This window comes from Nerophis ophidion, linkage group LG09 (genome assembly GCF_033978795.1).
Source record: "Nerophis ophidion isolate RoL-2023_Sa linkage group LG09, RoL_Noph_v1.0, whole genome shotgun sequence".
In the NCBI taxonomy this organism is placed as follows: domain Eukaryota; kingdom Metazoa; phylum Chordata; class Actinopteri; order Syngnathiformes; family Syngnathidae; genus Nerophis; species Nerophis ophidion.
Window position 1 is genome coordinate 38,519,207 of NC_084619.1, and position 26,410 is coordinate 38,545,616.

General features: G+C 39.2%; 1 protein-coding gene across 2 annotated transcripts in view; it reads left to right on the top strand.

Annotated features, from left to right (window-relative positions):
• Positions 1–26,410, top strand: part of smap1 (small ArfGAP 1) — a 281,586-nt gene that overhangs the window by 95,830 nt on the left and 159,346 nt on the right. For both annotated transcript variants that reach the window (XM_061910969.1, XM_061910968.1), the window contains one exon: positions 14,104–14,178. In XM_061910969.1, coding sequence (XP_061766953.1) covers positions 14,104–14,178 — 75 coding nt within the window. The remainder of the gene's footprint in view (positions 1–14,103; positions 14,179–26,410) is intronic.

Here is a 26,410-nt window from a genome sequence, read left to right on the forward strand (position 1 = left end):
CCTCGACAATAGAGGTTCGGAACATGGTCCACTCGGACTCAATGTCCCGCACCTCCCTCGGGACATGTTCAAAGTTCTCCCGGAGGTGTGAATTGAAACTCTCTCTGACAGGAGACTCTGCCAGACGTTCCCAGCAGACCCTCACAATGAGCTTGGGCCTGCCAGGTCTGTCCGGCATCCTCCCCCACCATCGCAGCCAACTCACCACCAGGTGGTGATCGGTAGAAAGCTCTGCCCCTCTCTTCACCCGAGTGTCCAAAACATAAGGCCGCAAATCCGATGACACAACTACAAAGTCGATCATGGAACTGCGGCCTAGGGTGTCCTGTTGCCAAGTGCACATATGGACACCCTTATGTTTGAACATGGTGTTTGTTGTGGACAATCCGTGACGAGCACAAAAGTCCAATAACAAAACACCACTCGGGTTTAGATCCGGGCGACCATTCTTCCCAATCACGCCTCTCCAGGTTTCACTGTCGTTGCCAACATGAGCATTGAAGTCTCCCAGTAGGACAAGGGAATCACCCGGAGGAGCACTTTCCAGTACTCCCTCGAGTGTACCCAAAAAGGGTGGGTATTCTGAACTGCTGTTTGGTGCATAAGCACAAACAACAGTCAGGACCCGTCCCCCCACCCGAAGGCGAAGGGAAGCTACCCTCTTGTCCACTGGGTTGAACTCAAACGTGCAGGCTTTGAGCCGGGGGGCAACGAGAATTGCCACCCCAGCCCGTCGCCTCTCACTGCCGGCAACGCCAGAGTGGAAGAGGGTCCAGTCCCTCTCGAGAGAACTGGTTCCAGAGCCCTTGCTGTGCGTCGAGGTGAGTCCGACTATATCCAGCCGGAACTTCTCTACCTCGCGCACTAGCTCAGGCTCCTTCCCCCCCAGTGAGGTGACGTTCCACGTCCCAAGAGCTAGCTTTTGTAGCCGAGTATCGGACCGCCAAGTGCCCTGCCTTTGGCTGCCGCCCAGCTCACAATGCACCCGACCTCTATGGCCCCTCCTATGAGTGGTGAGCCCATTGGAGGGATGGCCCTAGTGTGTGAATGTGAGTGTGATTAGAACATAGTTAAAAGTAAAAAAAAGAAAAGAAAACCCTTCAAAACGATTACTCACTCAAGTCCATGATGAGTGTAAAGTATGTAGTGCTGCTCAAGGCAATATCTCAAACATAAGGACAAATATATTCTGTTCAAGGTTTTTGTCAATTCTCATTATATGTCACAATATATTGTTCTTATTTATTATTTTTTGTCACCTTCATCCCTTTCTTTAATTTCCCTATATTTACTCACTATATTTACTCTTTGTTTTCTTTCGCTTTTGTTGAAGCACTGCCATCAGCCACACTGTAATCAAGGGTCTGTTTGTCACACCCACACAAAAGCTCAGTTTTTGTATGTAAATGAATTATTAAAAACAAGTTTAATCTTTCTAAGTACTAGTGTTCAGATGAAGGAAAACGGAGGAGAAAGAAAAGTTGTAATAATATAGCTGTTAGTGATTTATTTTGTCATGTAAAGCTTTTGCATCATGTTTAGCATTCAGGCTATTCTTATTGAAACTAAATGATCAATCAATCAATCAATCAATGTTTATATATATATAGCCCTAAATCACAAGTGTCTCAAAGGGCTGGACAAGCCACAACGACATCCTTGATTCAGATTCCACATAAGGGCAAGGAAAAACTCACAACCCAGTGGGATGTCAATGAGAATGACAATGAGAAACCTTGGAGAGGACCGCAGATATAGGTCACCCCCACCCCCTCTAGCAACACTGTTGACAAAAGTGGTGCAGTTCAGCTAAATGTGTTGGTTTTAAGACATGGACTTGTTTTTTCAGCATTGTCCCCATTTAAGTTAGGACTTTGGGAAGGCCATTCTAAAACCTTAATTCTAGCCTGATTTAGCTATTCCTTTACCACTTTTGACATGTGTTTGGGGTCATTGTCCTGTTGAACACCCCACTGCACTCAAGCTGATGATTTTAGGCTGTCCGGGAGAATTTGGAGGTAATCCTCATTTTTCATTGTCCCATTTACTCTCTGTAAAGCACCACTTCCATTGGCAGCAAAACAGATCCATAGCATAATACTACCACCACCATGCTTGACAATAGGTGTGGTGTTTGGCCTAACAGCTCTATTTTGTTTTGTGCAAATTTGAAGGAAAATCTATCTGCCTGATGCATTGCCACATGTTGTGGCAATACAACTAAAGAAGGGGTCAGTCTGCATACATTTACAAATGATGGAGAAAAAAAAGGGGGAAGGTATGTTGCTGATATAACGCGCACACAACAATGAACAACTGTGCGTCGGTCTCCATTCTTCCCGTCTGTGCAGGATCAATAAGTCCTGTGCTCCCTGCGCTATCTCCGCACTTTTCACACGATGTGTTCAAGTGCGCTGCTTAACTTAGGCTTTCAGACCCTGATGTAGTCACGCTGTTTTTATTTATGTATCTTTTTCGACAATTTGTGTAACCCTGGGTTATCATCATCTAAATTGCATAATTGGCTATGAGGCCTGCACATGTAATTGAAAAAAGACTTAAAAGTATTATTTATTTCAAGCCACATACAGTGTTATTATTAAGGTGTTAGTAACAACATATCAGCTTTTTTTGTTAACATCCATCCATCCATTTTTTTACCGCTTGTGTCTTTCGGGATTGCTATTAGCCCAGCTAATTTCCATCTGTTGTCCTTTTATGGTGCATCGAACATCCACAATAAAATGACACAGGATTTGAAAATACACAATATTAAAACTACATAATGATAAAACATTTAAAATACAAGTACAATACATAGAGGGCATGTGAATTACAAATCAGTCGGCGGTCAAGTTATAGTATTTTAGCAGCTTCACTTAAAGTTCAGAAGTATATAAAGTGCAGCAGTTTTTATCAAAGTCCACATACAGTGCAGTAGCTATCAGATGATACCCATAAGGGTATCATTCAATAGCCATATACCTCATTGGTATTGCATACATACAAAAGTTTGCGATGTTACAAACTGGAATGGTACTCAGATGCCCTGCAGACTACTCCCGCCAGGGTATCATCTGATGGTCAACTACCTGCCTGGTATTGCTAATGTGAGCAGGACTGGTGGTCTAAAAGACTGTCTTTGACTGCTTGTGAGAAGCTGTGAAAACTAGAGTTGTGCTTTAGATTTTCTGGGAGACCATTCCATTCTTTGATGACTTGATATGAAAACACTGATGGGGAGAACGCAGACTTTCTTTTTGGAACATTATAGTCACCCCTGGATACAGACCTTAACACTCTGCTTGTTAATTCAATACATTTTTTGTGTACTAGGCACAGGGAAGGAGGCGACACCAAGGCAGAACTGCAGTATAGAAGGTTTATTTAAACCTTTGATGAATGTGTGGGGTGTGTATGCTACCACTAATGAGTGAAAGCGGACGATGTATGGAATTAACTACCAGAGTGTGTTGTCGTTGCGTATTGGATCTATCTTTCGTCATATCCAAAGGAGAAGGCGAAGAGGCAGTCAGCAGAGAGCAAAGCAATCGAGGGCTGGAGGGAGATAACGATGTCTGGGTCCAAGCAGTGGTCGAGGATCGGGGAAGGCAAACAAAAATCCGGGAGGAGGTTGTGAGGCAAGAAACGATCACGGAAGACACTGTGGAAGACACAAAGGACATCAAGACGGGAACGAGAAGAGCACAAAGAAGGCGATCAAGGAACGAGGGAGGGGTGCCAGACGTGATGCTTACTCAGGGGAGATTGGTTACGTTCTGGAGAAGGTCTCCTGGCTTCGCCGGCTGTTTATGCCGCTCCCTCTCATCAGGCCCAGGTGTGCTGATGCGTGATTGCGTGCAGCCTTGTCGCTGTGAGGGCGTGCTGTGGCTATCCTGATCGGGGGCGTGTCCGAGCAAGCAGCCAGAGGAGGAATTGTGACACTCAGTCGCATGAGAAACACGGGTTCGAATCCGCGCCGTGACAAAATTATTTCTAAAATGTGCTATGGCCTCGTAAAGAAATGAGCCGCTGTCCGCAGTTGGACCTTAAGCCGTAATTTCAATCCATACCGCGTGACAATTCAGAACAGATTTAGGATCCAACCGGTAGCGCCAAATCTATTTGTGATGACCCAAATTCATTTGTCTACTTCTTTCGAGGAATCTTTTTTTGTTTTTTTTTGGTTTGCTGTGACCTTTACGCTTCGCTGTTGTACTGATCAGTTCTTTATTGACACTAAATAGTTACATTTTGGGTGAATGTTTGATGGGCCAAATGATAAGCTTATTGGGTTCTTCTTTAGATGATAACATGTTCAAAATGATGTATGTTTTTTTAGTGGTGGAAGTGCCCCTGATGTTTTTTGTCCGTTCATCCAATCAAAGTCTTACTTTCTTGCTATGAATTTTCGATGTGCTAAAGTTCGAACTTAAATGTTTGCAATCAATCAATCAATATGTATTTATATATGCCCAGGGGAGACCGGATGCAATGGACGTCGAGTGGGTCTAGCATAATAACTTCAGTGGGGATTTATTGGCAGTGTCGATGCTGCTGCCGAGGGAAGAGTGATTTTGTCAGAGAACAAGCTCTGTCACCATCTGATTAATGCTGAACATACTCATAAAATTAAGCACATCACCATTGCTATACCTGTAAGCTGAGGTGAGTGCCGTCTCAGGAAATCAGTGCTATTGTGAGGCGGCATGGATTTTTATAATATAATGACCTGCCCACAGTACAGTATGTTCAGTGCTGCTCATACCTGTACCAGTAATTTTACAAAATCATATTTTTTATTTCTTTATAGCGGTACAACGCATTGATTTTCATGCTCACAGATGAAATCTTAGGAGATTGGCTGACTTATCTTGTCTTACACATTATGATGGTTTGAACTCCCAAGTTTTACATTTTCTTCCAGAAAATGTCTGAACTCCAAATTGTTCAGCTTTTGGCGTCGGAACTTTGTTTATGGTTGGGTTTTTGTACGTAAGTAGTAAAATGGGCATCCATTAACTTGCATTGTGGTATAAACTATTCCTATTTAGGATAGAGGATTGCTTGCTTCAAGGCAAAACACCTCTTCTTTGACTTGCTGATAGAGTCTGGATATTGAGTCAGGTCTTGTCCTCTGTTGGTCTCACATGTCAATGGCAGGTTAATTGTGGTCATCTGTACACTGAGTGTGTGTATGTGACAAACTCTGTTGAACCTATTTATTTTTTTGCTGAATATATCCTTGGCGTACAACAGTGGAAAAAAAAGACATTATTCTCTCGCATAAACATTGCTCCTGCACTGAAAGCCTTTTTCTATTGATTTGGATTTATTTTTCCCAGCCCCAGTCTTATGAGCTTTCTATATACCACTTTTCCTGCACAAGTCAGTTGAGCTTTTCCTTACTCCAACTCATTGTCCTCCCAAGCTGACAGAAGCAAACAGGAGGTAAAGGCGTTCATGTACTGGATTTACTGGTGTGCTGCTGGCTTGTTCTGGTTGTGTCCCACCGAGACAAGATTGTGGACTGCAATGTTTTTACCCCTATATGCACAAATGACCTCATTGTTATTCTTCAAAATCTTTAAAGTGAAGTTATAAGTTACAGTATTAAACTATCTTTGAATCTCAGCAAAACTAAAATCATGCTATTTGGTAACAGTAGAAGAGAAAGTCAAACACAAATACAAATAGACGGACTAGATATTTAAAGGGTAAAATAAAACACATCTTTGGGTGTGACAATAGATGATAAAATGAATCGGAAATCTCATGTAAAAAATATACAACATAAAGTAGAAGAAACACGTCAATAATGAATAAAGCAAAACATGTTTGAGACCAAAAATCACTGCATATTCTCTACTGCTCGCTAATGTTACCATATCTGAGTTATTTATCGGAATAAATCTGGACTCACTGGTGACGGTGGCAGAGAAGAGGACTGTTGACAAACTAGTGAGCATCCTGGATGATGCCAGTCACCCTCTGCATAGCGTTATCAGTAGCCAGAGGAGCCTGTTCAGTGCTAGACTGCTTCATCCCAAGTGCAGGACTAATAGACTTATTCACTAACAGTTTTACAAAAAAGATCAATTAGAACAGGGGTAGGGAACATATGGCTCTCAAGCCAGATGTGGCTCTTTTGATGAATGCATCTGGCTCTCAGATAAATCTTCGTTGAAATTGGTATTGACGATGTTAAAAATAACGTTCACAATATATAACATTCTCATGCATTTCATTCCATCCGTCCATTTTCTACCGCACCTGTTGTGGAAGTCATGTTAATGGTAAGAAGTATTTTATTTAGTACTCGTTTGCTTCAGAATAACAATGTTATTGAAAAGAATAAGGGACTTATTATACTAGAAAAATGTTGGTTTCACTTAAAAATGCACGCATTTAATTTTATTCAGTGTAAAAAAAATATTATATGGCTCTCACAGAAATACATTTTAAAACATTTGGCTTTCATGGCTCTCTAGGCCACAAAGGTTCCCGACCCCTGAATTAGAATAATACATAATGTTGGATATAGACAACATACAAACCCTTTTTTTTAATTAAATCACAATTATCGAATTTCTACGATTTGGTGCATTTGCAAACAGCTAAAATTATGTACAAAGCAAACTACAACCTGTTACCCAAGAATGTACAACAATTCTTCTCAACAATAGAGGAGAAATATAATCTTGGAGGAAAATGTAATTTAAAACATTTGTATGCACGTACAACACTTAAAACGTTTAGTATATCAGTATGTGGAATTAAATTATGGAACCGATTAACCAAATAAATCAAACAAAGCACTAATATGATTCAGTTTAAGAGACGGTTCAAACTACAAGTGTTCACAAAGTACACAGAACAAGAATTATGATGATCATTTTGAACCTTTTTTTTTTCTTTTTTTAATTGAGACTGAGATTATTTATGAATTTAATATTTGTTTGCTTACTATGGTATATTATTTATTTATCTGTTCACTGTTCTGTTACAGAGAACAATGAAATTGGATATAATTGCTATGGTATGAAAATGGGTAGGTTTAAATAAGCTCTCCTTCTTACTCCTTTTCGGACGTGTTGTGATGAAACAACTGGAAATGTGTGATACATCACATAGGGACGGCGTGGCGCAGTGGGAGAGTGGCCGTGCGCAACCCGAGCGTCCCTGGTTCAATTCCCACCTAGTACCAACCTCGTCACGTCCGTTGTGTCCTGAGCAAGACACTTCACCCTTGCTCCTGACGGGTGCTGGTTGGCGCCTTGCATGGCAGCTCCCTCCATCAGTGTGTGAATGTGTGTGTGAATTGGTAAATGTGGAAGTAGTGTCAAAGCGCTTTGAGTACTTTGAAGGTAGAAAAGCGCTATACAAGTACAACCCATTTATCATTTATCATTTATTGTATCGTATTCATGTTCGAAATAAACTGAAACTGAACTGAATAATATATCCATATTCTGTGTATTCTTCATAAAACATGTTTGTGGACATGAGGCCATTTGCATTTTTATATATGTTTCATTTATTTTAAGAATTTGCAGTATTTGTATGACTACCACAGTCTTTCACAAGTGGGGTCACAAATGACCCCTCGCTGTTTCTATAGAATCTTCTATGAACCTTTAATTCTTAGCAACTCTGACTGTCTCACTTGCACATCAGATGTCATCTCTCACATCTGGTGCAACTTTGACTGTCAATACTGCCCCACTTACACATCTGATGTCAGCAGTCTCACCACCCCAGAGGTAATTTTTACACAGCAACATACATACTGTATAAGTATTTTTTGACATATTATAATTTGTGATCAAATTAGTGATTACATGTGTGTTCAGATTAGCCTACCTTGTTTTTAGCTAACAGTATTGTATTTAGGTGGCTAGCCAACAATATTGTTAGCTAACACACGCACACGCACACTGACCTGCCTAATTGAAAAGTAGGCTAATGTAATATTTGCTGTTTTTAAAAATATGATTTATAGTTTTCTGTGCATTTTGAACATCATCCTTTTTAATATTTTGTATTTATTTATCTAAAGTAACATGGCTGCTAGGGCCCTGCTAGGATCCCTGTGGACCTTGCTCGACAAAAAATCCAGGATATGATGAAGAGCCCATCAGAGGCATTGACTCAGAATCTGACATCCCATATTTAGAGGACCCAAACTCTTGTCCCCCACTGAACAAAGCCAGTCAGACACAAAGGAGGAATTGGATATTGTGTCCATCAGAATGAGCCACAAGGGCTCTTACAGGGCAGAGTTACCGCCAAGCCAGGCTCCACCTGTTTAGTACTTCCTCCCCAATAGACGCATGAAAGATGTTCATGTCTAATAGAAGAGGTGCTGACATGCACAAACCCCTACTTACACGTAAGTTGCTGTGTAAAAATGACCTCCTGGGTGGTGACTCTGCTCACATCAGATGTGTAAATTGGATAGTATTGACGGTCAAAGTTGCATCAAATGTGAAGGATGACATCAGATGTCTAAGTGAGACAGTCAGAGTTGATTTGATGCAAAAGTTTATAGTAGATTCTATAGAAATTGCTTGTGGAAGAATGGGAAGAAATAGAACAACTGCAATTTCTTATGGATACAAATGCAAATGGACTAATGTCACAAACATGTTTTATGAGGGGTATCTAGATTATTACTATTACAACGTATCAATTAAGATTTTGCAGAATAACAAGCCAGTTTATTAAAAAAACACTTTGATTTTATTTAGGGGTTTTGCATCCAAGGGTTAAGAATGTATGATTAAGGTAAACAACCCATTTCAATCAATCAATAAATCAATCAATGTTCATTTATATAGCCCTAAATCATTAAGTCTCAAAGGGCTGCACAAACCAAAACACAAACCACTACGACATCCTCGGTAGGCCCACATAAGGGCAAGCAAAACTCACATCCAGTGGGACGTCGGTGACAATGATGACCATGAGAACCTTGGAGAGGACCACATATGTGGGCAACCGCCCCCCCCCCCCCCTCTAGGGGACCGAAACCAATGGATGTCGAGCGTGTCTAACATGATACTGTGAAAAGTTCAGTCCATCGTGGATCCAACACAGCCGCGAGAGTCCAGTCCAAACCGGATCCAACACAGCAGCGAGAGTCCCGGCCACAGCAGAGCCAGCAGGAAACCATCCATCCCAAGCGGAGGCGAATCAGCAGCGCAGAGATGTCCCCAGCCGATACACAGGCGAGTGGTCCATCCTGGGTCCCGATTCCAGACGAGTGGTCCATCCTGGGTCCCGACTCTGGACAGCCAGAACTTCATTCATGGACATCGGACCGGACCCCCTCCACAAGGGAGAGTGGGACATAGGAGAAAAAGAAAAGAAACGGCAAATCAACTGGTCCATAAAGGGAGTCTATTTGAAGACTAGAGTATACAAATACGTTTTAAGATGAGACATAAATGTTTCTACTGATTTAAAAAAAAAATAATGTGTAACCTCTGAAATGGAATAAAGTTAAAAGTTAAAGTATCATTGATAGTCACACACACACACTACGTGTAGGGAAGTTATACATATACGGCGCACTTCTCCCGGTGCGTCTCTCTAAACTCTCCGGGCAGCAATTCTTATTGCTACGTCCCTTTTCTTTTAAAAAGTGGATATTCTTTTCAAATATTAAATCCAACAAAATTTACTTTTAAATTAAGTTACTATACAAACTCAAAACAGTATACATTTTCAAATTGCTACTTATATAAAACATTCTTAGTGCAAAACAATTATTACGTTCAGTTTTACAGTGCATAACTTTTCTTTCTTTTTTTATTTGTATTTTTTAATTTACCGAACAATGTACCTTAGCTTTAGCTTATTTTCAGCACATAACCACAAGAGCCTTTGCTCATCATACCCAAACCTCTGTTCACATTTCTTTTTTTCTTTCTCTGAAGCTGAGTACACACAAAGTCATTCAAATGTCTTGGTCGCTGCACCACACGTCTTGACCGGGCAGTGGTTTGTGTTTTCAGACACTGGGTCGAGTCTCGTCTCAGTTTGGGATTGTTCTGACCTGTCCGGTTGCGTATCCACAGCTTTTCTCAGATGGCGACAATTTCTTCTGAGAACACCGCCTGTGTCCAGCTCCAAGACATAGGATCTGTTACCAAGCGGAATGCTCACTGTAGCCTTTCTCCATAAGGTGTTCGTATCAAAAGGCTGCACTCGCACATCATCACCTGGTTTCAAAGGGTCTATGTCCTTGGCAGTTTGGTTGTAGTATTTTGACTGTCTGTCGGTTCTTCACGAGTCCTGACCCATTGTTGTTCACTTTTGGCTCTAGTAGGCTGTCTCTAATCGGTAGAAGGGTCCTTGTTCTCCTGCTTGAGAGTCTTTGTGCAGGGCTCTTATCCAAACCTTGGGTTGGGGTGTTGCGATGAACCAAAATGGCAAGATACGGGTCCTGTCCAGCCAGTTTTACCTTCCTCATCAGTCGTTTTAACAGCTAATTCCGCTGTGCCATTACTTTGCGGATAGCCAAGAGAGAAAGTTTTGTGCATAAATTCCTATTTGCGACTGAAATTTGCAAACTCTGCAGAACTAAATTGAGGTCAGTAGTCCGAAAAAAAATAATGTCCGAAATGCCTTGTCGTGCCAAGTGAGCTTTTAGCTTTCGAATGACTGTGATTGACTTTGTATCTGAGGCATCCCTCTGTTCCCAGGTGAGAAGAGTGAATCCGCTGAGTGATGTCCTTTCAGAGCGAGTTTGGAATCACGACTCACTCTCGCTTGAAAACCAGTCCCTTTTTTTGGTGCCAAGTTCATCCTGTAACGAGTAAAAGTTAGTTATTTCAAAAGGTACACATTTTTTATCTTTTGGCCACCCTTGTTGAATAGTTTTGATCAATATTTGTAGTTGTGGATCTGATCCTGTTGCTGTGCGTATATTGTCCATTCTTTCAGCTGAGATTGGCACATAATCAACCATGTTGACACATTCAACCTCCAAATCAGTCTGACTTTTGTTGCCGTTTTGCAGGTAGGCCCTACTCAAAGTGTCAGCGGGTAGCATGTCACGTCCAGGCATATATGTGATGTTCAGATCATACTTCTGTAGTCTGAAAAGCATGCGATTTTTGATGATAGTCTCTAGATACTTGTGGTCCGACTGCACTCTGACTAGTTGACCATATGTGTATTGGTGAAACTTTTCCATGCCAAACACGATAGCCAAACATTATTTTTCAATTTGTGGATAGCCTCTGTCTGTTATCGTCAAAGCACAACTTGTATATGCCACAGGTTTATCTGCTTGTATTAGAGCTGCTCCTAGTACTGTTTCACGAGCATCGCACTGTAACGTCAACTCTTGGGCTGTAGTATTTCGATACTGGAACTTGTGTTATCTTGTCTTTGATTCTTCTGAATGCATTTTTCTGCACGTCTGTCCATTCCCATGGACTCTCTTTGCGGGACTCTCAAATGCTCGTGATAACTTGGACAAATAGTTCACTAGTTCTAACAGTCTTTGAACACCTTTCGCATTTGTCGGTGCAAGCATTTCAGTGACGGCGCACACTTTCTCTGGGTCAACTTTGAGTCCTTCCGCCATGACCAGATGACCAATGTATGGGACTTCCTGTTTCCTGAACTTGAACTTGTCTGTGTTCAGCTTGACGTTTCTGTCTCTGCACCCAACTTCTTGTCAGGGTTTTTGACTGCATCCTGTTTTGTGTCTCCTTCTCCTGTAATCTGGATGTCATCTGCGATGATGTAGTTGCCTGGCAAGTTTTCCAATGCCTGTGTTAGTTTACATTGGAAAAACTTAAGGCGCTGGACTGATGCCCATTGGCGTTGCCAGCCCCCGAAATCGACCAAAGGGAGTTGAATATGTCGTCAGATAGGTCGACTCTTCATCTAGTTTCACGTGCCAGAAGCCGTGCTTCACATCACACACAGAAAACTTTTGCTTTTGCTAGGTCTGGTAAAATGTCATCTATTGTTGAAAGTGGAAAATGGTTTCTCTTTAGAGCTTTGTTGAGTGTTCTTGGGTCAATACAAATTCTGGGCCTGCCATTGGGTTTCTGTACCGACACCATGCCACTGATCCATTTGGTGCTGCTTTCCACTGCTGCGATTATCTGTCTGTCTACAAAACTTGTGACTTCCTCTTTAAGTAGTTTCATCATTGCCACTGGAACTCTTTGTTTGGGAAGTTTGAAGGGCTACACAGTTGTGTCGATTTCCAATTTATATTTACCTTATAAGCAGCCGTCACCTGTAAACACGTCCTAAAACTCAGTCTTTATGTTTTCCAGCTGCCAAGTGTCTCCTGTCACCGGCTCTTTTGTCACAATATTATCCAGTACATAAATGTTGTCGTATTGGACCTGAATGAGTTTCAATGCTTCACTTGCGCTGCTGCCAAGAAGTGCAGTTTTACAGTCTGCTTCTACAACTTGAAACTCAACTTTGTACTTCTTCTGATTTCTTGTATTTGTCATCTTAACTTTGCATTTTCCTAACGGCCACAACTTTGACTTATTGTACATTACCAACACCTTGTCACTGTGCTCCATTTTCACATCTGGATTCAGCAGGTTGATTGAAATGACGTTGCAATTTGCACCGCAGTCAATCTGGAGGTTTCCTTAATCTTCATCCCAGCAAACAGTTGCTCTGTTTTGCCGTTTTGTTTTTCTGCTATTTGGTTCACTTCTGCTGCTTTTTTTGTTACTGCTGTGACTGTCATTATCTCTTCACATGAATCTGAATCAGTCTCTGGTATTGTGTGATTTTTTTTTCTTTTATACCTGTACTGCTTCTGCATGCCACTGCAAAATGATTGTCCTTGCCGCATTTCTTTTTTCCCTAAAAGCTGGGCACTTTTGCCTGAGCCTTTCATGTGTTTTTCCACAGCATTTGCAAGATATTTCAATTATCATGACTTTTTTCGTTGCATGTTTCACTGCATGGACGTCCTCTGCGCCATGTCCTTCTATTTTTTGCTGTACTCTCGTGAAATCTCCATTGACCTGCAAATTAATAAACATTTGTCCAGATCTAACTTGTCCTCTCTGAGAAGTCTTTCTCTCCAACTTGAGCTGTGCGTGTCGCAAACAATCCTGTCTCTTAATAGCGAATCTTTTAATTGCCCAAAGTTGCAGGAATTTGCCAGCAATCTCAAGATGGTCACATACGTGTCAATTGATTCTCCCGCAGCTTGGTTTTGTGCAAAAAATCTGTATCTTTTCACAGTTTATTCACTTTGGGGTTGCAATATCATTTGGCTTAGTGATCAAACTGGAAACAGTCACTCTTGTGTCTGAGCCTATTAGCATTCCACATAGCTCTCCGCCATGTTTTCCAATGAGGTAGTAAACAAGTTTTAACCGTGCAGTTTCTTCTGCATCCGGCATTGCTAGCTTGATATACAGCATAAATTATTCGTTCTAGGTCTTCCATGACTTGGCAAGATTCACGGAGTCCATACACCATTGCTGAAGGGGTTTAATCCATCCATCCGCATACCTCTTGAGCCTGTATTTTCTGCCGCTCAGTGGTCTTGTCGCGAAGCTCACTGTTGTGCTAACAGCACTTAGCTTCCTTCTAGCTTCGTTCGAAAAAAAATCTAGTTTTTTTTGGTACCTGTGCTGTCCTCACCGCTTAAATCGATCCGCTGCCACCATGTTTCAGCTTGTTCTGTCTTTCAATGACTATACAAACTGGACGGTTGAGCATTACCCTACTCACAGGGAACTTTTATTCTACTGTTGCCATTCAACATATACGGCACACTTCCCCCGGAACACCACACATAAAAGCAATTCTTACTGTTACATCGCCTTCCTGTCAGTGTTTTTTATTCGAATACCGAGTTTGCTGTAACCAGCGTCATCTCATAAGATCCTCGGGTGCCTCAAATGTCAATCAAGTGTCGAAAGTGACGTCATAGTGAAGATTGATGATTGCTAATTTTTTGGATATATATTTTAATCGACCGGTAACGCGCGATCGACGTAATGCTGTATACAAACTAAAGTGTATGCTGGAATACAATTGAAACAAGTGACTGGTACAAACATGATATTGACTACAATGTTGTCTTTTCTGCAGAAGGAACATGAAAAGAAGAAGGATGAGAGGAAGAAAGAGAAGGACTTGGAAAAAAGCGATCGACACAACATCAAGGTAACATAAACATTAATTGATTAGTTGTTATGTCCAGGTTTGAAAAGTGACAACACTCAAGTCTTAAAACCTTCTACCCCCCGCTCACCAACAAAAATCCTAGCCTCACATTTAAAATACTTATTTTTTATGTTCATTGAACTTACTACAAGTTATAATATTCATTGCATAAACAACAAAATGGTGCTTCATGACTCATTAAACCTAGTAATAAAAAACTCATTCTGGAATGATCTGTTTTGCATTATTTTTTAAGATAAATGCAGTGTATTTCAGGTGTGGCATCTTAATGCACTTGTCATATCAGTTATTATACAAATATTATATATGTACAGCATATAACAGGAATTTGGTAAAAAAAAAAACAGCTGTATTTACTTTGATAGCTTTTTTAAGTTGAAGGTATGAAGCATTACTGTAGTTCTCAGTCAAACATATAGATGCATTAATCATAATAATTCAGGGCTGAATAATAGGGCTGCATGATTAATCGACATCAAATTGACATTTTGAGGTTTTCATCAATGCGATCACATAACAGATGAGGCTGTTTCCTTTTCTTTCTACGGGTTCCCCAAAATATGAGTGACAGACATGTTCGCCTGTGCATTACTCTCAGCACCTGAGTGTGTTTATTTTACAGTAAAATTACAGTAACTGAATGGAGTAACTGATTCGCTGAAATATGGCGAGTGGGAAGTGCCGTTAGCCTAAAGCCAACAGCCCCTTCCGCAATTCAAAGCGGTTGCTTAGCAAACAGAAGCTACGGCGAGAGTTTGAAGCTGTTTTAAAGTGCTTCAAACAACAAAGATGTCACGCCTGTAAGTTTATGTTTTGGTTTTGGTCAGGTTATGTTTAGTTTTTTGGACATTTAAGTTCTGTCTTGGTACTTCCTGGTTTGTTTTCGTCTCCATGCCAACTCATTACTTTTCACCTGTCATGTCACGTCCCTGTCCTCAGCCTCACACCTGTTTTCACTAATTATCATAGCTACTTAAGTCACTCTTTTTCTTGTCTTCATTCTGGGATCTTCACACATGCTACCCATGCTGCACCTCCTTCACGCCCTCGTTTATCTGCTTCATGCCTTGCTACGCTGTTCATTTTGTCCAAGTAAGTCTTTGTTTATAGTTCATAGCCAATTGTTTTTGTGCAAAGCCCTTTATTTTATGTCCATCATTTCATGCCATCGAGCAGGTGTTTTTGTTTCACGTTTGTACTGTGTAGCCAAGTTTTGTACCTCCATTGTGAGCGCTTTTCGGTGTTTGTTTGTTTATTAAATAAATGTCATGTACTCACGTCCACGCCTCGCTCGTGCTGATCCTCATCTGCATTGAAGAAACAATCCATGTCCAAGCCAAGTTTTGACAAAAGAATGATGGAAGTTGACAGGCTGAAGCCTCAAGTTGACCTTTGAATGGCCTAAGGTACAAAATTGTTGAAATAAACAAGTTAAAAGTGCCGCAAGTCGCTAAAGAAGCAACTGCCATTAGTGAGCTGATTCAAAAGGCACTGACATCAGCGACCTGCTGCAATGTCAAAATCAGAAAGAAAAACTCCAAAACTTTCAACCTTGGGTGCCACCTGCAAAAAATCATCTTCTGGCTAAAGGACAATGTGAGAAGCAAGAATTGATGTTGGACACAGGACATGATGGGAAGCAAGACTAGATGGTAGAAAAAAAAAATGATGACATAGAAAATGCAGGATTAGATCACAAAGCAGACCTGGGAAAAGTAATAGGAGAACTTAAAGAAGATCTGAGAAAAGCAAGATAAGAATACAAAGGAGATCTGAAAAGATCTGCAGGAAAATTATAGAAAGTCTGCAAACTCAGAATAATAACCTGAAAAGGGATTTTCAGGAAATCCGTCAAGAAATGAAGATTCTCCTTGAGGAAAATATTGCAGTAAAACAAAACATCATCATGCTGAGGAATATCATGGATAAAATGGATCAGGATAAATAAATTAATAATATATTCGTGACAGGGCTCCGAATTAAACCAAGGTCCGGCGCGAAAGCTTTGAATAATGGAGGAGAAGCAGATGAGACTGATGTTGCCTCAGCAGAACAGCAAGTGGTCAACTTTCTGCAATCAAAGGAAAATTAAATTAACATCAAAGCATGCATCCCACTAAATAGGATCAATAAATTATAATGGAATGGCATCAGAGGGTTGGTCTCAAACTGCATAAGAAGCTACTTAAACAACAGGAAGCAATATGTGAAGCTAGGCGAACACACATCTACAACACTAAATATATCCTGTGGCATACCACAGGGATCAATACTAGGACCAAAATTGTTCAATCTTTATGTAAATGAGATTAGTAGAGTTACAAAAGACTTAAAATTAGTATTATTCGCGGACAACACAACTGCTTTTTGTTCAGGAGAAAACACACAGAGGGTAATAGAAATAATAACAGTAGATATTAACACATTTTAGATGGTTTGACAAAAACAGACTACCTTTGAATCTCAGTCAAACTCCAATATAGGTTGATTGGCAGCACTAAATGGTCCCTTGTGTGCAAATGTGAGTGTGAATGTTGTCTGTCTATCTGGGTTGGCCCTGCGATGAGGTCGCGACTTGTCCAGGGTGTACGCCGCCTTCCGCCCGATTGTAGCTGTAATAGGCACCAGCGCCCCCCGCGACCCTAAAGGGAATAAGTGGTAGGAAATGGATGGATGGGTAAGAGTAGAAGGGAAAGTCAAACACAAATACAAATAGGCGTAATAGACATTGAAAGAGTAGATAAATACAATTTCTGGGTGTAATGATTGATAATAAAATTAATTGGAAATCTCGTACAACAAATGTACAACATAAAGTGGCAGGAAATACGTCATTAATGAATAAAACTAAATATGTATTGGACCAAAAATCACTTAATATCCTTTACTGTGAGCTCGTATTACCATATTTGAGTTATTGTGCACCCAGAGGGGAAATTAAAATGTGGCAAAATAACTACAAAAGTACGCTTCGGTCACCAACTATGTTACAAAAAAGATCAGTCAGAATAATACATAATGTTGGATATAGAGAACATACAAACCCTTTATGTATTGAACAGAAAATATTGTAATTCCTCGACATAGTGAATTTGCAAACAGCTAAAATTATGCACAAAGCAATCTATAACCTGCTACCCAAGAATGTACAATAATTATTCTTAACAAAGAAAGAGAAACATTACCTCAGAGAAAAATGGAACTTAATCTTTTGTATGCACGTACAACACCTCAAATCTTTAGCATATCAGTATGTCAAATTAAATTATGGAATGGATTAAACAAATAAATCAAACAATGTGCTAACATGATCCAATTTAAGAAACCGTTCAAAGTACAAAAAAAAGAACCATGATCAACATTCTGAACCTGTTGATAATCTTATTCATCTCATTATATGCAATACAACTTACTTCACTATTTATTTTTGTAAATGTTATTATTCCTGGAGTATATTGTGAATACATTGAGAACAGGAAGTGAACAAAATGTTAGCAATTGCTATGTAATAGAAACGGGGTACGATTAAATAAGCTGTGCTCCTTCTTACGCCTTCTCAAATATGTTAAAAAAAGATACTGGAAATTGTGATGTATTTTTTCAATGATATAATAATTATACAATATAAATTTTCAATTAAAAAAACAATAAACTAACAAGAATGTGCAACACAAGTGTGAATATGCATTGAATACACATACAGTACATTCACATAATCTTGTCGTGCTAAAGGACCTAAAATGATTTGTTACTTAACAACGCCAATCCCTTGTAACTTCTCATTAATGATCATGCTTTTCCAAGCTGGTAATTTGTCTGTTTGCATTGAAACAATTGTTTGCACCCCAATACTTGGAACAATTGAAAGTCTAACAAACTTGGTAAATATACAATGAGCATTGTAGATTTACACTAGCTGGGAAAGTTGTTTGCTGCCGTTATCAATTCAGACAATCATACATACCTTTTTTTGATATGTCAACACTTTTCCAAGCTCTGGAAGAAACAATGATGTTCACTTACAAACCTAGTAACCACTATGTCTAAAGCCTGCCATGGGCTTGAAACTGATGGAACACATACAGTATTTACCAAAGATTTAAGAGGGTGCCTCTCCAAGAAAGAACATCCTGGTGCAAAATCAACACTTTTAGGTAGGACACATGGACCAGCCGTTGGAATTCCTCTGGACAAATGTTGTATGGTCAGACAAGACAGAGATTTGGCCACAATTAGAGCTGCACAATTAATCAATTTTATATTGCAATCCGAGTAATTATGACAATGTTACAAAAAGAAAATCGTTAAATTGATGTTCTTCTTTATTGTGTCTTGCACATCCAAACTAGGCTCCTTGTTCCTGCGAAAGCACTCTCTACTAGGCTGACCATACGTCCTCTTTTCCCCGGACATGTCCTCTTTTGCGGCGGTGTCCGGGGTGTCTGGGCGATTTTTTTTTAAATGCGTCAAATGTCTGGCATTTTGAATCAGGGTTGCGTTTATTTTCAATGTAGGTCCAGGGTTAAGTTACCATATACATATATGTATATGTATATATATATATATATATATATATATATATATATATATATATATATATATATATATATATATATTATGAAATACTTGAGTTGGTGAATTCTAGCTGTAAATATCGTAGCGGCTGGCTACGGGGTGTTAGCCAATGGCTTTGGCTGGGGGGCGGGACTTCCGGGGAAGTTAGGGAAGTGACGCTATTGACAGGAAGTGTTGGTTTGAGTTTTGCCGGGAAAAGGAACTTATTAAATAAAAACGTAGAAAAAACTACCAGCAGTGGTAAAGTTTAGATCCATGAAGGAAAGAAGAAAGTGAATGAATGTTTATAACTGAATACATTTACAGATGTATACACATTTGTTTTCTTTTTTTATTATTTGTTTTTATGAATTAAGTAATGTTTATGACAACCTTTTTCCAAAACACGATATAGAATGTAAAATACAACAGGATAATGAATACGTTTATCATTTGTTTTCAAAACGCTTACAAAAAAGTGGGACCCCAAAAATTTACTGTGGGACCCCATTTTTATGACTTGATGGGGTCCCTGGGATCCCATTTTAAAAATCCCTAGCGCCAACGTAGCCGTCAACAGAGGAGAAAAAATGCTTTGTTTAAATAAATATATTATTTATAAAGCAAGTTCGAGTATCATTGGCAAATTTTCGCCTACTGTCGCCTTGGCGTGCTGCCCGCCTTGGCACACATATATGTGTCCTCTTTTTGGGATTTCAGAATATGGTCAGCCTAATCTGTACTCGAGTCTGCTTGGAAACATGGCGCTCCACACACACGTCAGTGTTTTGCCATTTATTCATTTATTTGTGGACGCACAAATAAACTCCCAAATGCAAATTTGGCGCTTGTTTATAAACAAATTATATAATGGAAATGTGGGTATCATCACAGATGTAGCAGAAGAGTTCTGTTGATCCAATTTTGCGTCATTAATGCTGTATTTAGTGAGGAGAGGTATGCATTAAAATTGAGAGAGGATAGTGTTTCTTTGCGTCGTGCATTTATTTGGTCATCAAGTACAAGCGGTCACAAAAGGTAATGTATTTGCCACGCGAGTGGATTTCCTCCTCCACAGCAACCATACAACCGCGTGCAAAACATGCAGAATGTTTTGTTTGTGTCAATAACGTAGGAACAACAGCTTTCAGTAACACAAAAACATATTTACAACTCTGCAGAATACTCATACTCGCTCCTGTCTCCTTTAATATTTTTGTCTATAGAGGCCTTTAGGCTTTTTTCTAAAGTATCCCACAATGCATCGCTGGCAGCTACATGTATAATGGAAGGCATTGTTTACCGAGAATCATTGTTCACATTAGCGCTATCCAATGCACATATGATATTTCCGAACTACTCAGTGGAAAAAAACATTGCACCGGCTTTGATATGATGAAGAAATAGTCTGAGTCACTAGATAATAAGTCCCTTTGTTGTTATAAAGACAAAAGAGTCATAATTGAATGTAAGGATCCTTACCAGATCGACAAGTCTGAGTGAAGTCGGGATCATAACATTTTTTTTTTAAAGTTATAGGAGTCCAGAAAGTTATGACTGGTTTGTTTGTAGATTGGTTCGTGACGTTTGTGTTTATCTTTCTAAACCCAGTGGGCATTGTTTCGTCAAGGTTAGAGTCATGGACTTTCAGAGGTGATATGACCCAAGTTTGACACCCTGGATCAGTGGTTCTCAAATGGGGGTACGCGTACCCCTTGGGGTACTTGAAGGTATGCCAAGGGATACGTGAGATTTTTTTTTTAATATTCTTAAAAATACCAATAATTCAAAAATCTTTTATAAATAAATGTATTGAATAATAGTTCAACAAAATATGAATGTAAGTTCATAAACTGTGAAAAGAAATACAACAACAATTCAATATTCAGTGTTGTTAGCTAGATTTTTTTGTGGACATGTTCCAGAAATATTGATGTTAAAGATTAATTTTTTTGTGAAGAAATGTTTAGAATTAAGTTCATGAATCCAGATGGATCTCCATTACAATCCCCAAAGAGGGCACTTTAAGTTGATGATTACTTCTATGTGTAGAAATCTTTATTGATAACTGAATCACTTGTTTATTTTTCAACACGTTTTTAGTTTGTCTTATATCTTTTTTTCCGAATATTTCAAGAAAGAACACTACAAATGAGCAATATTTTGCACTGTTATACAATTTAATAAATCAGAAACTGATGAAATAGTGCTGTATTTTACTTCTTTATCTTTTTTTTTCAACCAAAAAGGTTTTGCTCTGATTAGGGGGTACTTCAATTAACAAAATGTTCACAGGGGGTACATCACTGAGAAAAGGTTGAGAACCACTGTCCTGGATAATCATGGATAACCAATCCAAGGTCATCTCAGCACACTGTGTCTGAAAGGCAGGATCAGGAGATGATGTTCTCATGTCATTTCACTTTTGTTTTATGTGGAGGCTACAATCCGAATGAAAGAAGTGAGCACAGTACAATCATTTTTTTAATCAATACGATTATGAACGTTCTTTGACAAAGCAGATCAAGTTATTGGAAAGTGGGGCTGTCATTTATTTTAGATACATTTCTACTTAAAAAATGTTCTTAATTTAAAGCATACCTAAAACAAGCAGTAGAAAATGGATGGATGGATGAAATAAAAAGATCCAAACAAACATGAAGTTGTTCATAGCATGTCACAAAATTGAAGTATTTGAAGTTATGTGTTGTTAAGTCTGTTATAGCTTACATTAATTATTGTAAACTGATGTGTTGTTTTGGTTCAAAAGCTTATTGTTACCTCACATTTATTGCTCTGTTCTGTGGCAAAAAAAGCATTGTAAAGTGTGTATTTATGTACGTGTGTGTTTATTACGGATTATTTGCGTTTACCCTAAAAAACATGGCTTTATTGCAGTTTGTACTGTATTCTTACATGTTTGGCAGACATCCCTCTTCAATTTGGTATTGAAGTTATATGCAAACTTAAAGCCTTGTGGTTGCCAATTATATGTAAAAACAGCTGTGTAAATGTGATCACAGATTACTCTGAGACAGCACACTGTTGTAATAAATAATAAAAAAAAAAAACCTGAAGTTAGTGTGATGATTTTGAAAGGAATTTATTTAGATTCGTATTTAATCACAGTAAACATATATTTAATATCTGTATAAGTAAACATACATTAGGACTGTATAAATATGTATGTTGTACAAACCCCGTTTCCAAATGAGTTGGGAAATTGTGTTAGATGTAAATATAAACGGAATACAATGATTTGCAAATCATTTTCAACCCATATTCAGTTGAATATGCTACAAAGACAACATATATTGATGTTCGAACTGATAAACATTTTTTTTTTTTGCAAATAATCATGAACTTTAGAATTTGCTGCCAGCAACACGTGACAAAGAAGTTGGGAAAGGTGGCAATAAATACTGATAAAGTTGAGGAATGCTCATCAAACACTTATTTGGAACATCCCACAGGTGTGCAGGCTAATTGGGAACAGGTGGGTGCCATGATTGGGTATAAAAACAGCTTCCCAAAAAATGCTCAGTCTTTCACAAGAAAGGATGGGGCGAGGTACACCCCTTTGTCCACAACTGCGTGAGCAAATAGTCAAACAGTTTAAAAACGACGTTTCTCAAAGTACAATTGCAAGAAATTTAGGGATTTCAACATCTACGGTCCATAATATCATCAAAATGTTCAGAAAATCTGGAGAAATCACTCCACGTAAGCGGCATGGCAGGAAACTAACATTGAATGACCGTGACCCTCGATCCCTCAGACGGCGCTGTATTAAAAACCGACATAAATCTCTAAAGGATATCACCACATGGGCTTAGGAACACTTCAGAAAACCACTGTCTCTAAATACAGTTTGTCGCTACATCTGTAAGTGCAAGATAAAGCTGTACTCTGAAAAGCAAAAGCCATTTATCAACAACATCCAGAAACGCCGCCGGCTTCTCTGGGCCCAAGATCATCTAAGATGGACTGATGCAAAGTGGAAAAGTGTTCTCTGGTCTGAAAAGTCCACATTTCAAATTGTTTTTGGAAATGTTCGACATCGTGTCATCCGGACCAAAGGGGAAGCGAACCATCCAGACTGTTATAGACACAAAGTTCAAAAGCCAGCATCTGTGATGGTGTGGGGGTGCATTAATGCCCAAGGCATGGGTAACTTACACATCTGTGAAGGCACCATTAATGCTGAAAGGTACATACAGGTTTTCGAATGACATATGCTGCCATCTAAGCGCTGTCTTTTTCATGGACGCCCCTGCTTATTTCAGCAAGACAATGCCAAGCCACATTAAGCACGTGTGACAACAGCGTGGCTTCGTAAAAAAAAGAGTGCGGGTACTTTCTTGGCCCGCCTTTAGTCCAGACTTGTCTCCCATCGAAAATGTGTGGCACATCATCAAGCGTAAATTACGACAGCGGAGACCCCGGACTGAAGAACGACTGAAGCTCTACATAAAACAAGAAAGAGAAAGAATTCCACTTTCAAAGCTTCAACAATTAGTTTCCTCAGTTTCTAAACGCTTATTGAGTGTTGTTAAAAGAAAAGGTGATGTAACACAGTGGTGAACATGCCCTTTCCCAACTACTTTGGCACATGTTGCAGCCATGAAATTCTAAGTTAATTATTATTTGCAAAAAAAAAAATAATGTTATGAGTTTGAACATCAAATATCTTGTCTTTGTAGTGCATTCAATTGAATATGGGTTGAAAATGATTTGCAAATCATTGTATTCCGTTTATATTTACATCTAACACAATTTACCAACTCATATGGAAACAGGGTTTGTATGTACATTGTGTGTAAGTGTGTGTGTATATATATATATATATATATATATATATATATATATACATATATACATTTATAAAAATAAATAAATGTATCATATATATATTAAATTTATTTATACATGTGTGTGAATAGTCTATATGTTTGTGTGTATATCCAGGTATATTGTTACTTTGCATGCATTTGGCTTTCAAAATCTTTTAGCCCAATGCGGCCCCTGAGTCAAAAAGTTTGGACATCCCTTATTTTGACGCTTATGATTTAAGATCAAATCAATTTTGGAAATAGGCCTGGATGACACGACAACTTTCCCAAAAACACACATCGAAAGTTGTTTTGAAATGGATAAAGCAGGCAAAATGAAGCAACTGTAATGGTCTCTCCAAACTAATAGACTAATTTAAACTAATTTACTTTATTTTCCAGACTGCAGACCGCACTGGTATATAAGCCACACCCACTCAATTTTAAACAGAAATATTCTGTAAATGTTTATTCACACAACCTTAATTTTTTCCAAATGGTGTCTGTAACACGGCAGTAAAATAGCTGATCAAACAAAACAGAAGTCATCGTCATGGACCCACTTGCTGTGGAAGCTTACTCTCCAATCAGCTAATCAGACTCACTTAGTCCACAGTAACGTCTTGGTGAAAATACAAAATAATTTGTGAAACTCAAACAATAGAAAAATAATGTAATTATAAGATAATAATACTTACACAGACACTCGTAAACATGTTAGCATATTAGTTAATGCTAATGCAAACAACGCTTGCTTGTTTACATTTTAATGGCACATACAAATATGCATGACAACACTCCTACAGACAAGGGCATAGGAATAGGAACTAAAATTGGAGAAATACGCACACTTTTATTTTGAAAGCTCCACACAGTGTCATGTGACTTTCTTTACCAGCTCTGACTGTGGGGTTGAAGAGAGTGAGAGATATCTGAGTGCACTTAGTGCAGGCTGACAGGACAACACTAACAAGCAGACGGCCGTGAATATTGCTTGTTTATAACATCTTGTCGTTTGTTCAAATTCATATTTAGAAACAATGTATTTTTAGTTAGATCTTCTTATTTCTGGCGTGGTCACTTGTCCATTTTTTTAATTGCTGACAATGTCAGTGTTCCCAAGTAACGTAAATACTTGTTAAATGTTTTGTTATCCTCTTCCAGGTAGCAAAATACCACCACTAAAAAAAAGAATGAGACACCAGCAGGACTTACTTTATTTTAATAAGAGTAATGTTAGTGTGAGTATTAGTTAGACTACAACACAAAGACCCCTAATTATACTCGACTATCAACATGTATAAAATTATATTAGATATGAAGTGTAATTATGTCTTAACAGTAGAATGATATACAGAGAATAGTGAAGAAGTAATGACAGGTGGAGAGACTGAGGAAGGTCAGCCTATTATTACTTTTTAAACAATTCTATTTTAACATGAGAATAACTAATCAAATCAGGGCAGAGAAGGGAGTGTCTGATGGAAATTTAAACATGATATTATGGATTATAATAAGAAAGAAGAACAGCTGATCTCACATAGATTTTTTAAGATACATTTTAATTTTATATGATAAATATTTAATCATTTCTACAGCGCTAGAGGGTTTGAGTTATATTTATAAGTTAAATGCTGGTACAGTACATTACAACATGTAATGTTGTCGCAAATATGTTATTGCCATACAGGAACATCACAGGTTTGAGGCAGGTAAGTCAAAGTCATGTAGAGACAGGAGCAAACCGACAGGTAAAAAAAAGAGTAACATATAACAGTGGATATTTTGCAAGAGTTTACAAACAGGTGGGAAATGGTGTTGCTTGCTTTCAATAAGTGCAGTTCACTGACATTGTGTGACATGTTGCCACACCCAAAAATCAATGGACATTCAAGTCCTGTCAAACAAAAAAGAAAAGTGGTTCAATGACTTTCCTTGGCTTCATTGTGATGCAGTACAGAAGGGAGATTTGTGTTTTTATTGCAAGGCCTTTACTAGGACAAACTTCCACTATTTTATTTTAAATCAGAGCCCACAATTATCACTCTGACTTTAATAAATTGTAAACAAGCTATTAAAAAAATTAAACCACAGAAAAAATGCCATGCTGTCAATGACTGCACAAGAAAGTCACTCTATAAATTCACACTTGTCCAGTGCTTTGACAAATTAACAAGCAGACAAGAGGCAGTAGCTTCACGGTAGCAGAGGGGTTAGTGCGTCTGCCTCACAATGCGAAGGTCCTGCAGTCCTGGGTTCAAATCCAGGCTCGGGATCTTTCTCTGTGGAGTTTGTATGTTCTCCCCGTGAATGCGTGGGTTCCCTCCGGGTACTCCGGCTTCCTCCCACTTCCAAAGACATGCACCTGGGGATAGGTTGATTGGCAACACTAAATTGGCCCTAGTGTGTGAATGTGAGTGTGAATGTTGTCTGTCTATCTGTGTTGGCCCTGCGATGAGGTGGCGACTTGTCCAGGGTGTACCCCGCCTTCCGCCCGATTGTAGCTGAGATAGGCGCCAGCGTCCCCCGCGACCCCAAAAGGGAATAAGCGGTAGAAAATGGATGGATGGACAAGAGGCAGTATCTGGGGAAAATTGTGTGTGTGTGTGTGTTTGCGTGCGTGCGTGTGTGTGAGCCCCTCAATGTTAAACCTTTTCCTATGCCCCTGCCTACACATTGGATGGTTTCGTAAGTCTACTTCTGTTGAAAGCACTAAATGGAAGGATACTGCAGCAATTGCAGTGAGCGAACTTGTCCAGGGTGTACCCCGCCTACCGCCAGAATGCAGCTGAGATAGGCTCCAACAACCCCCCGCGACCCAAAAA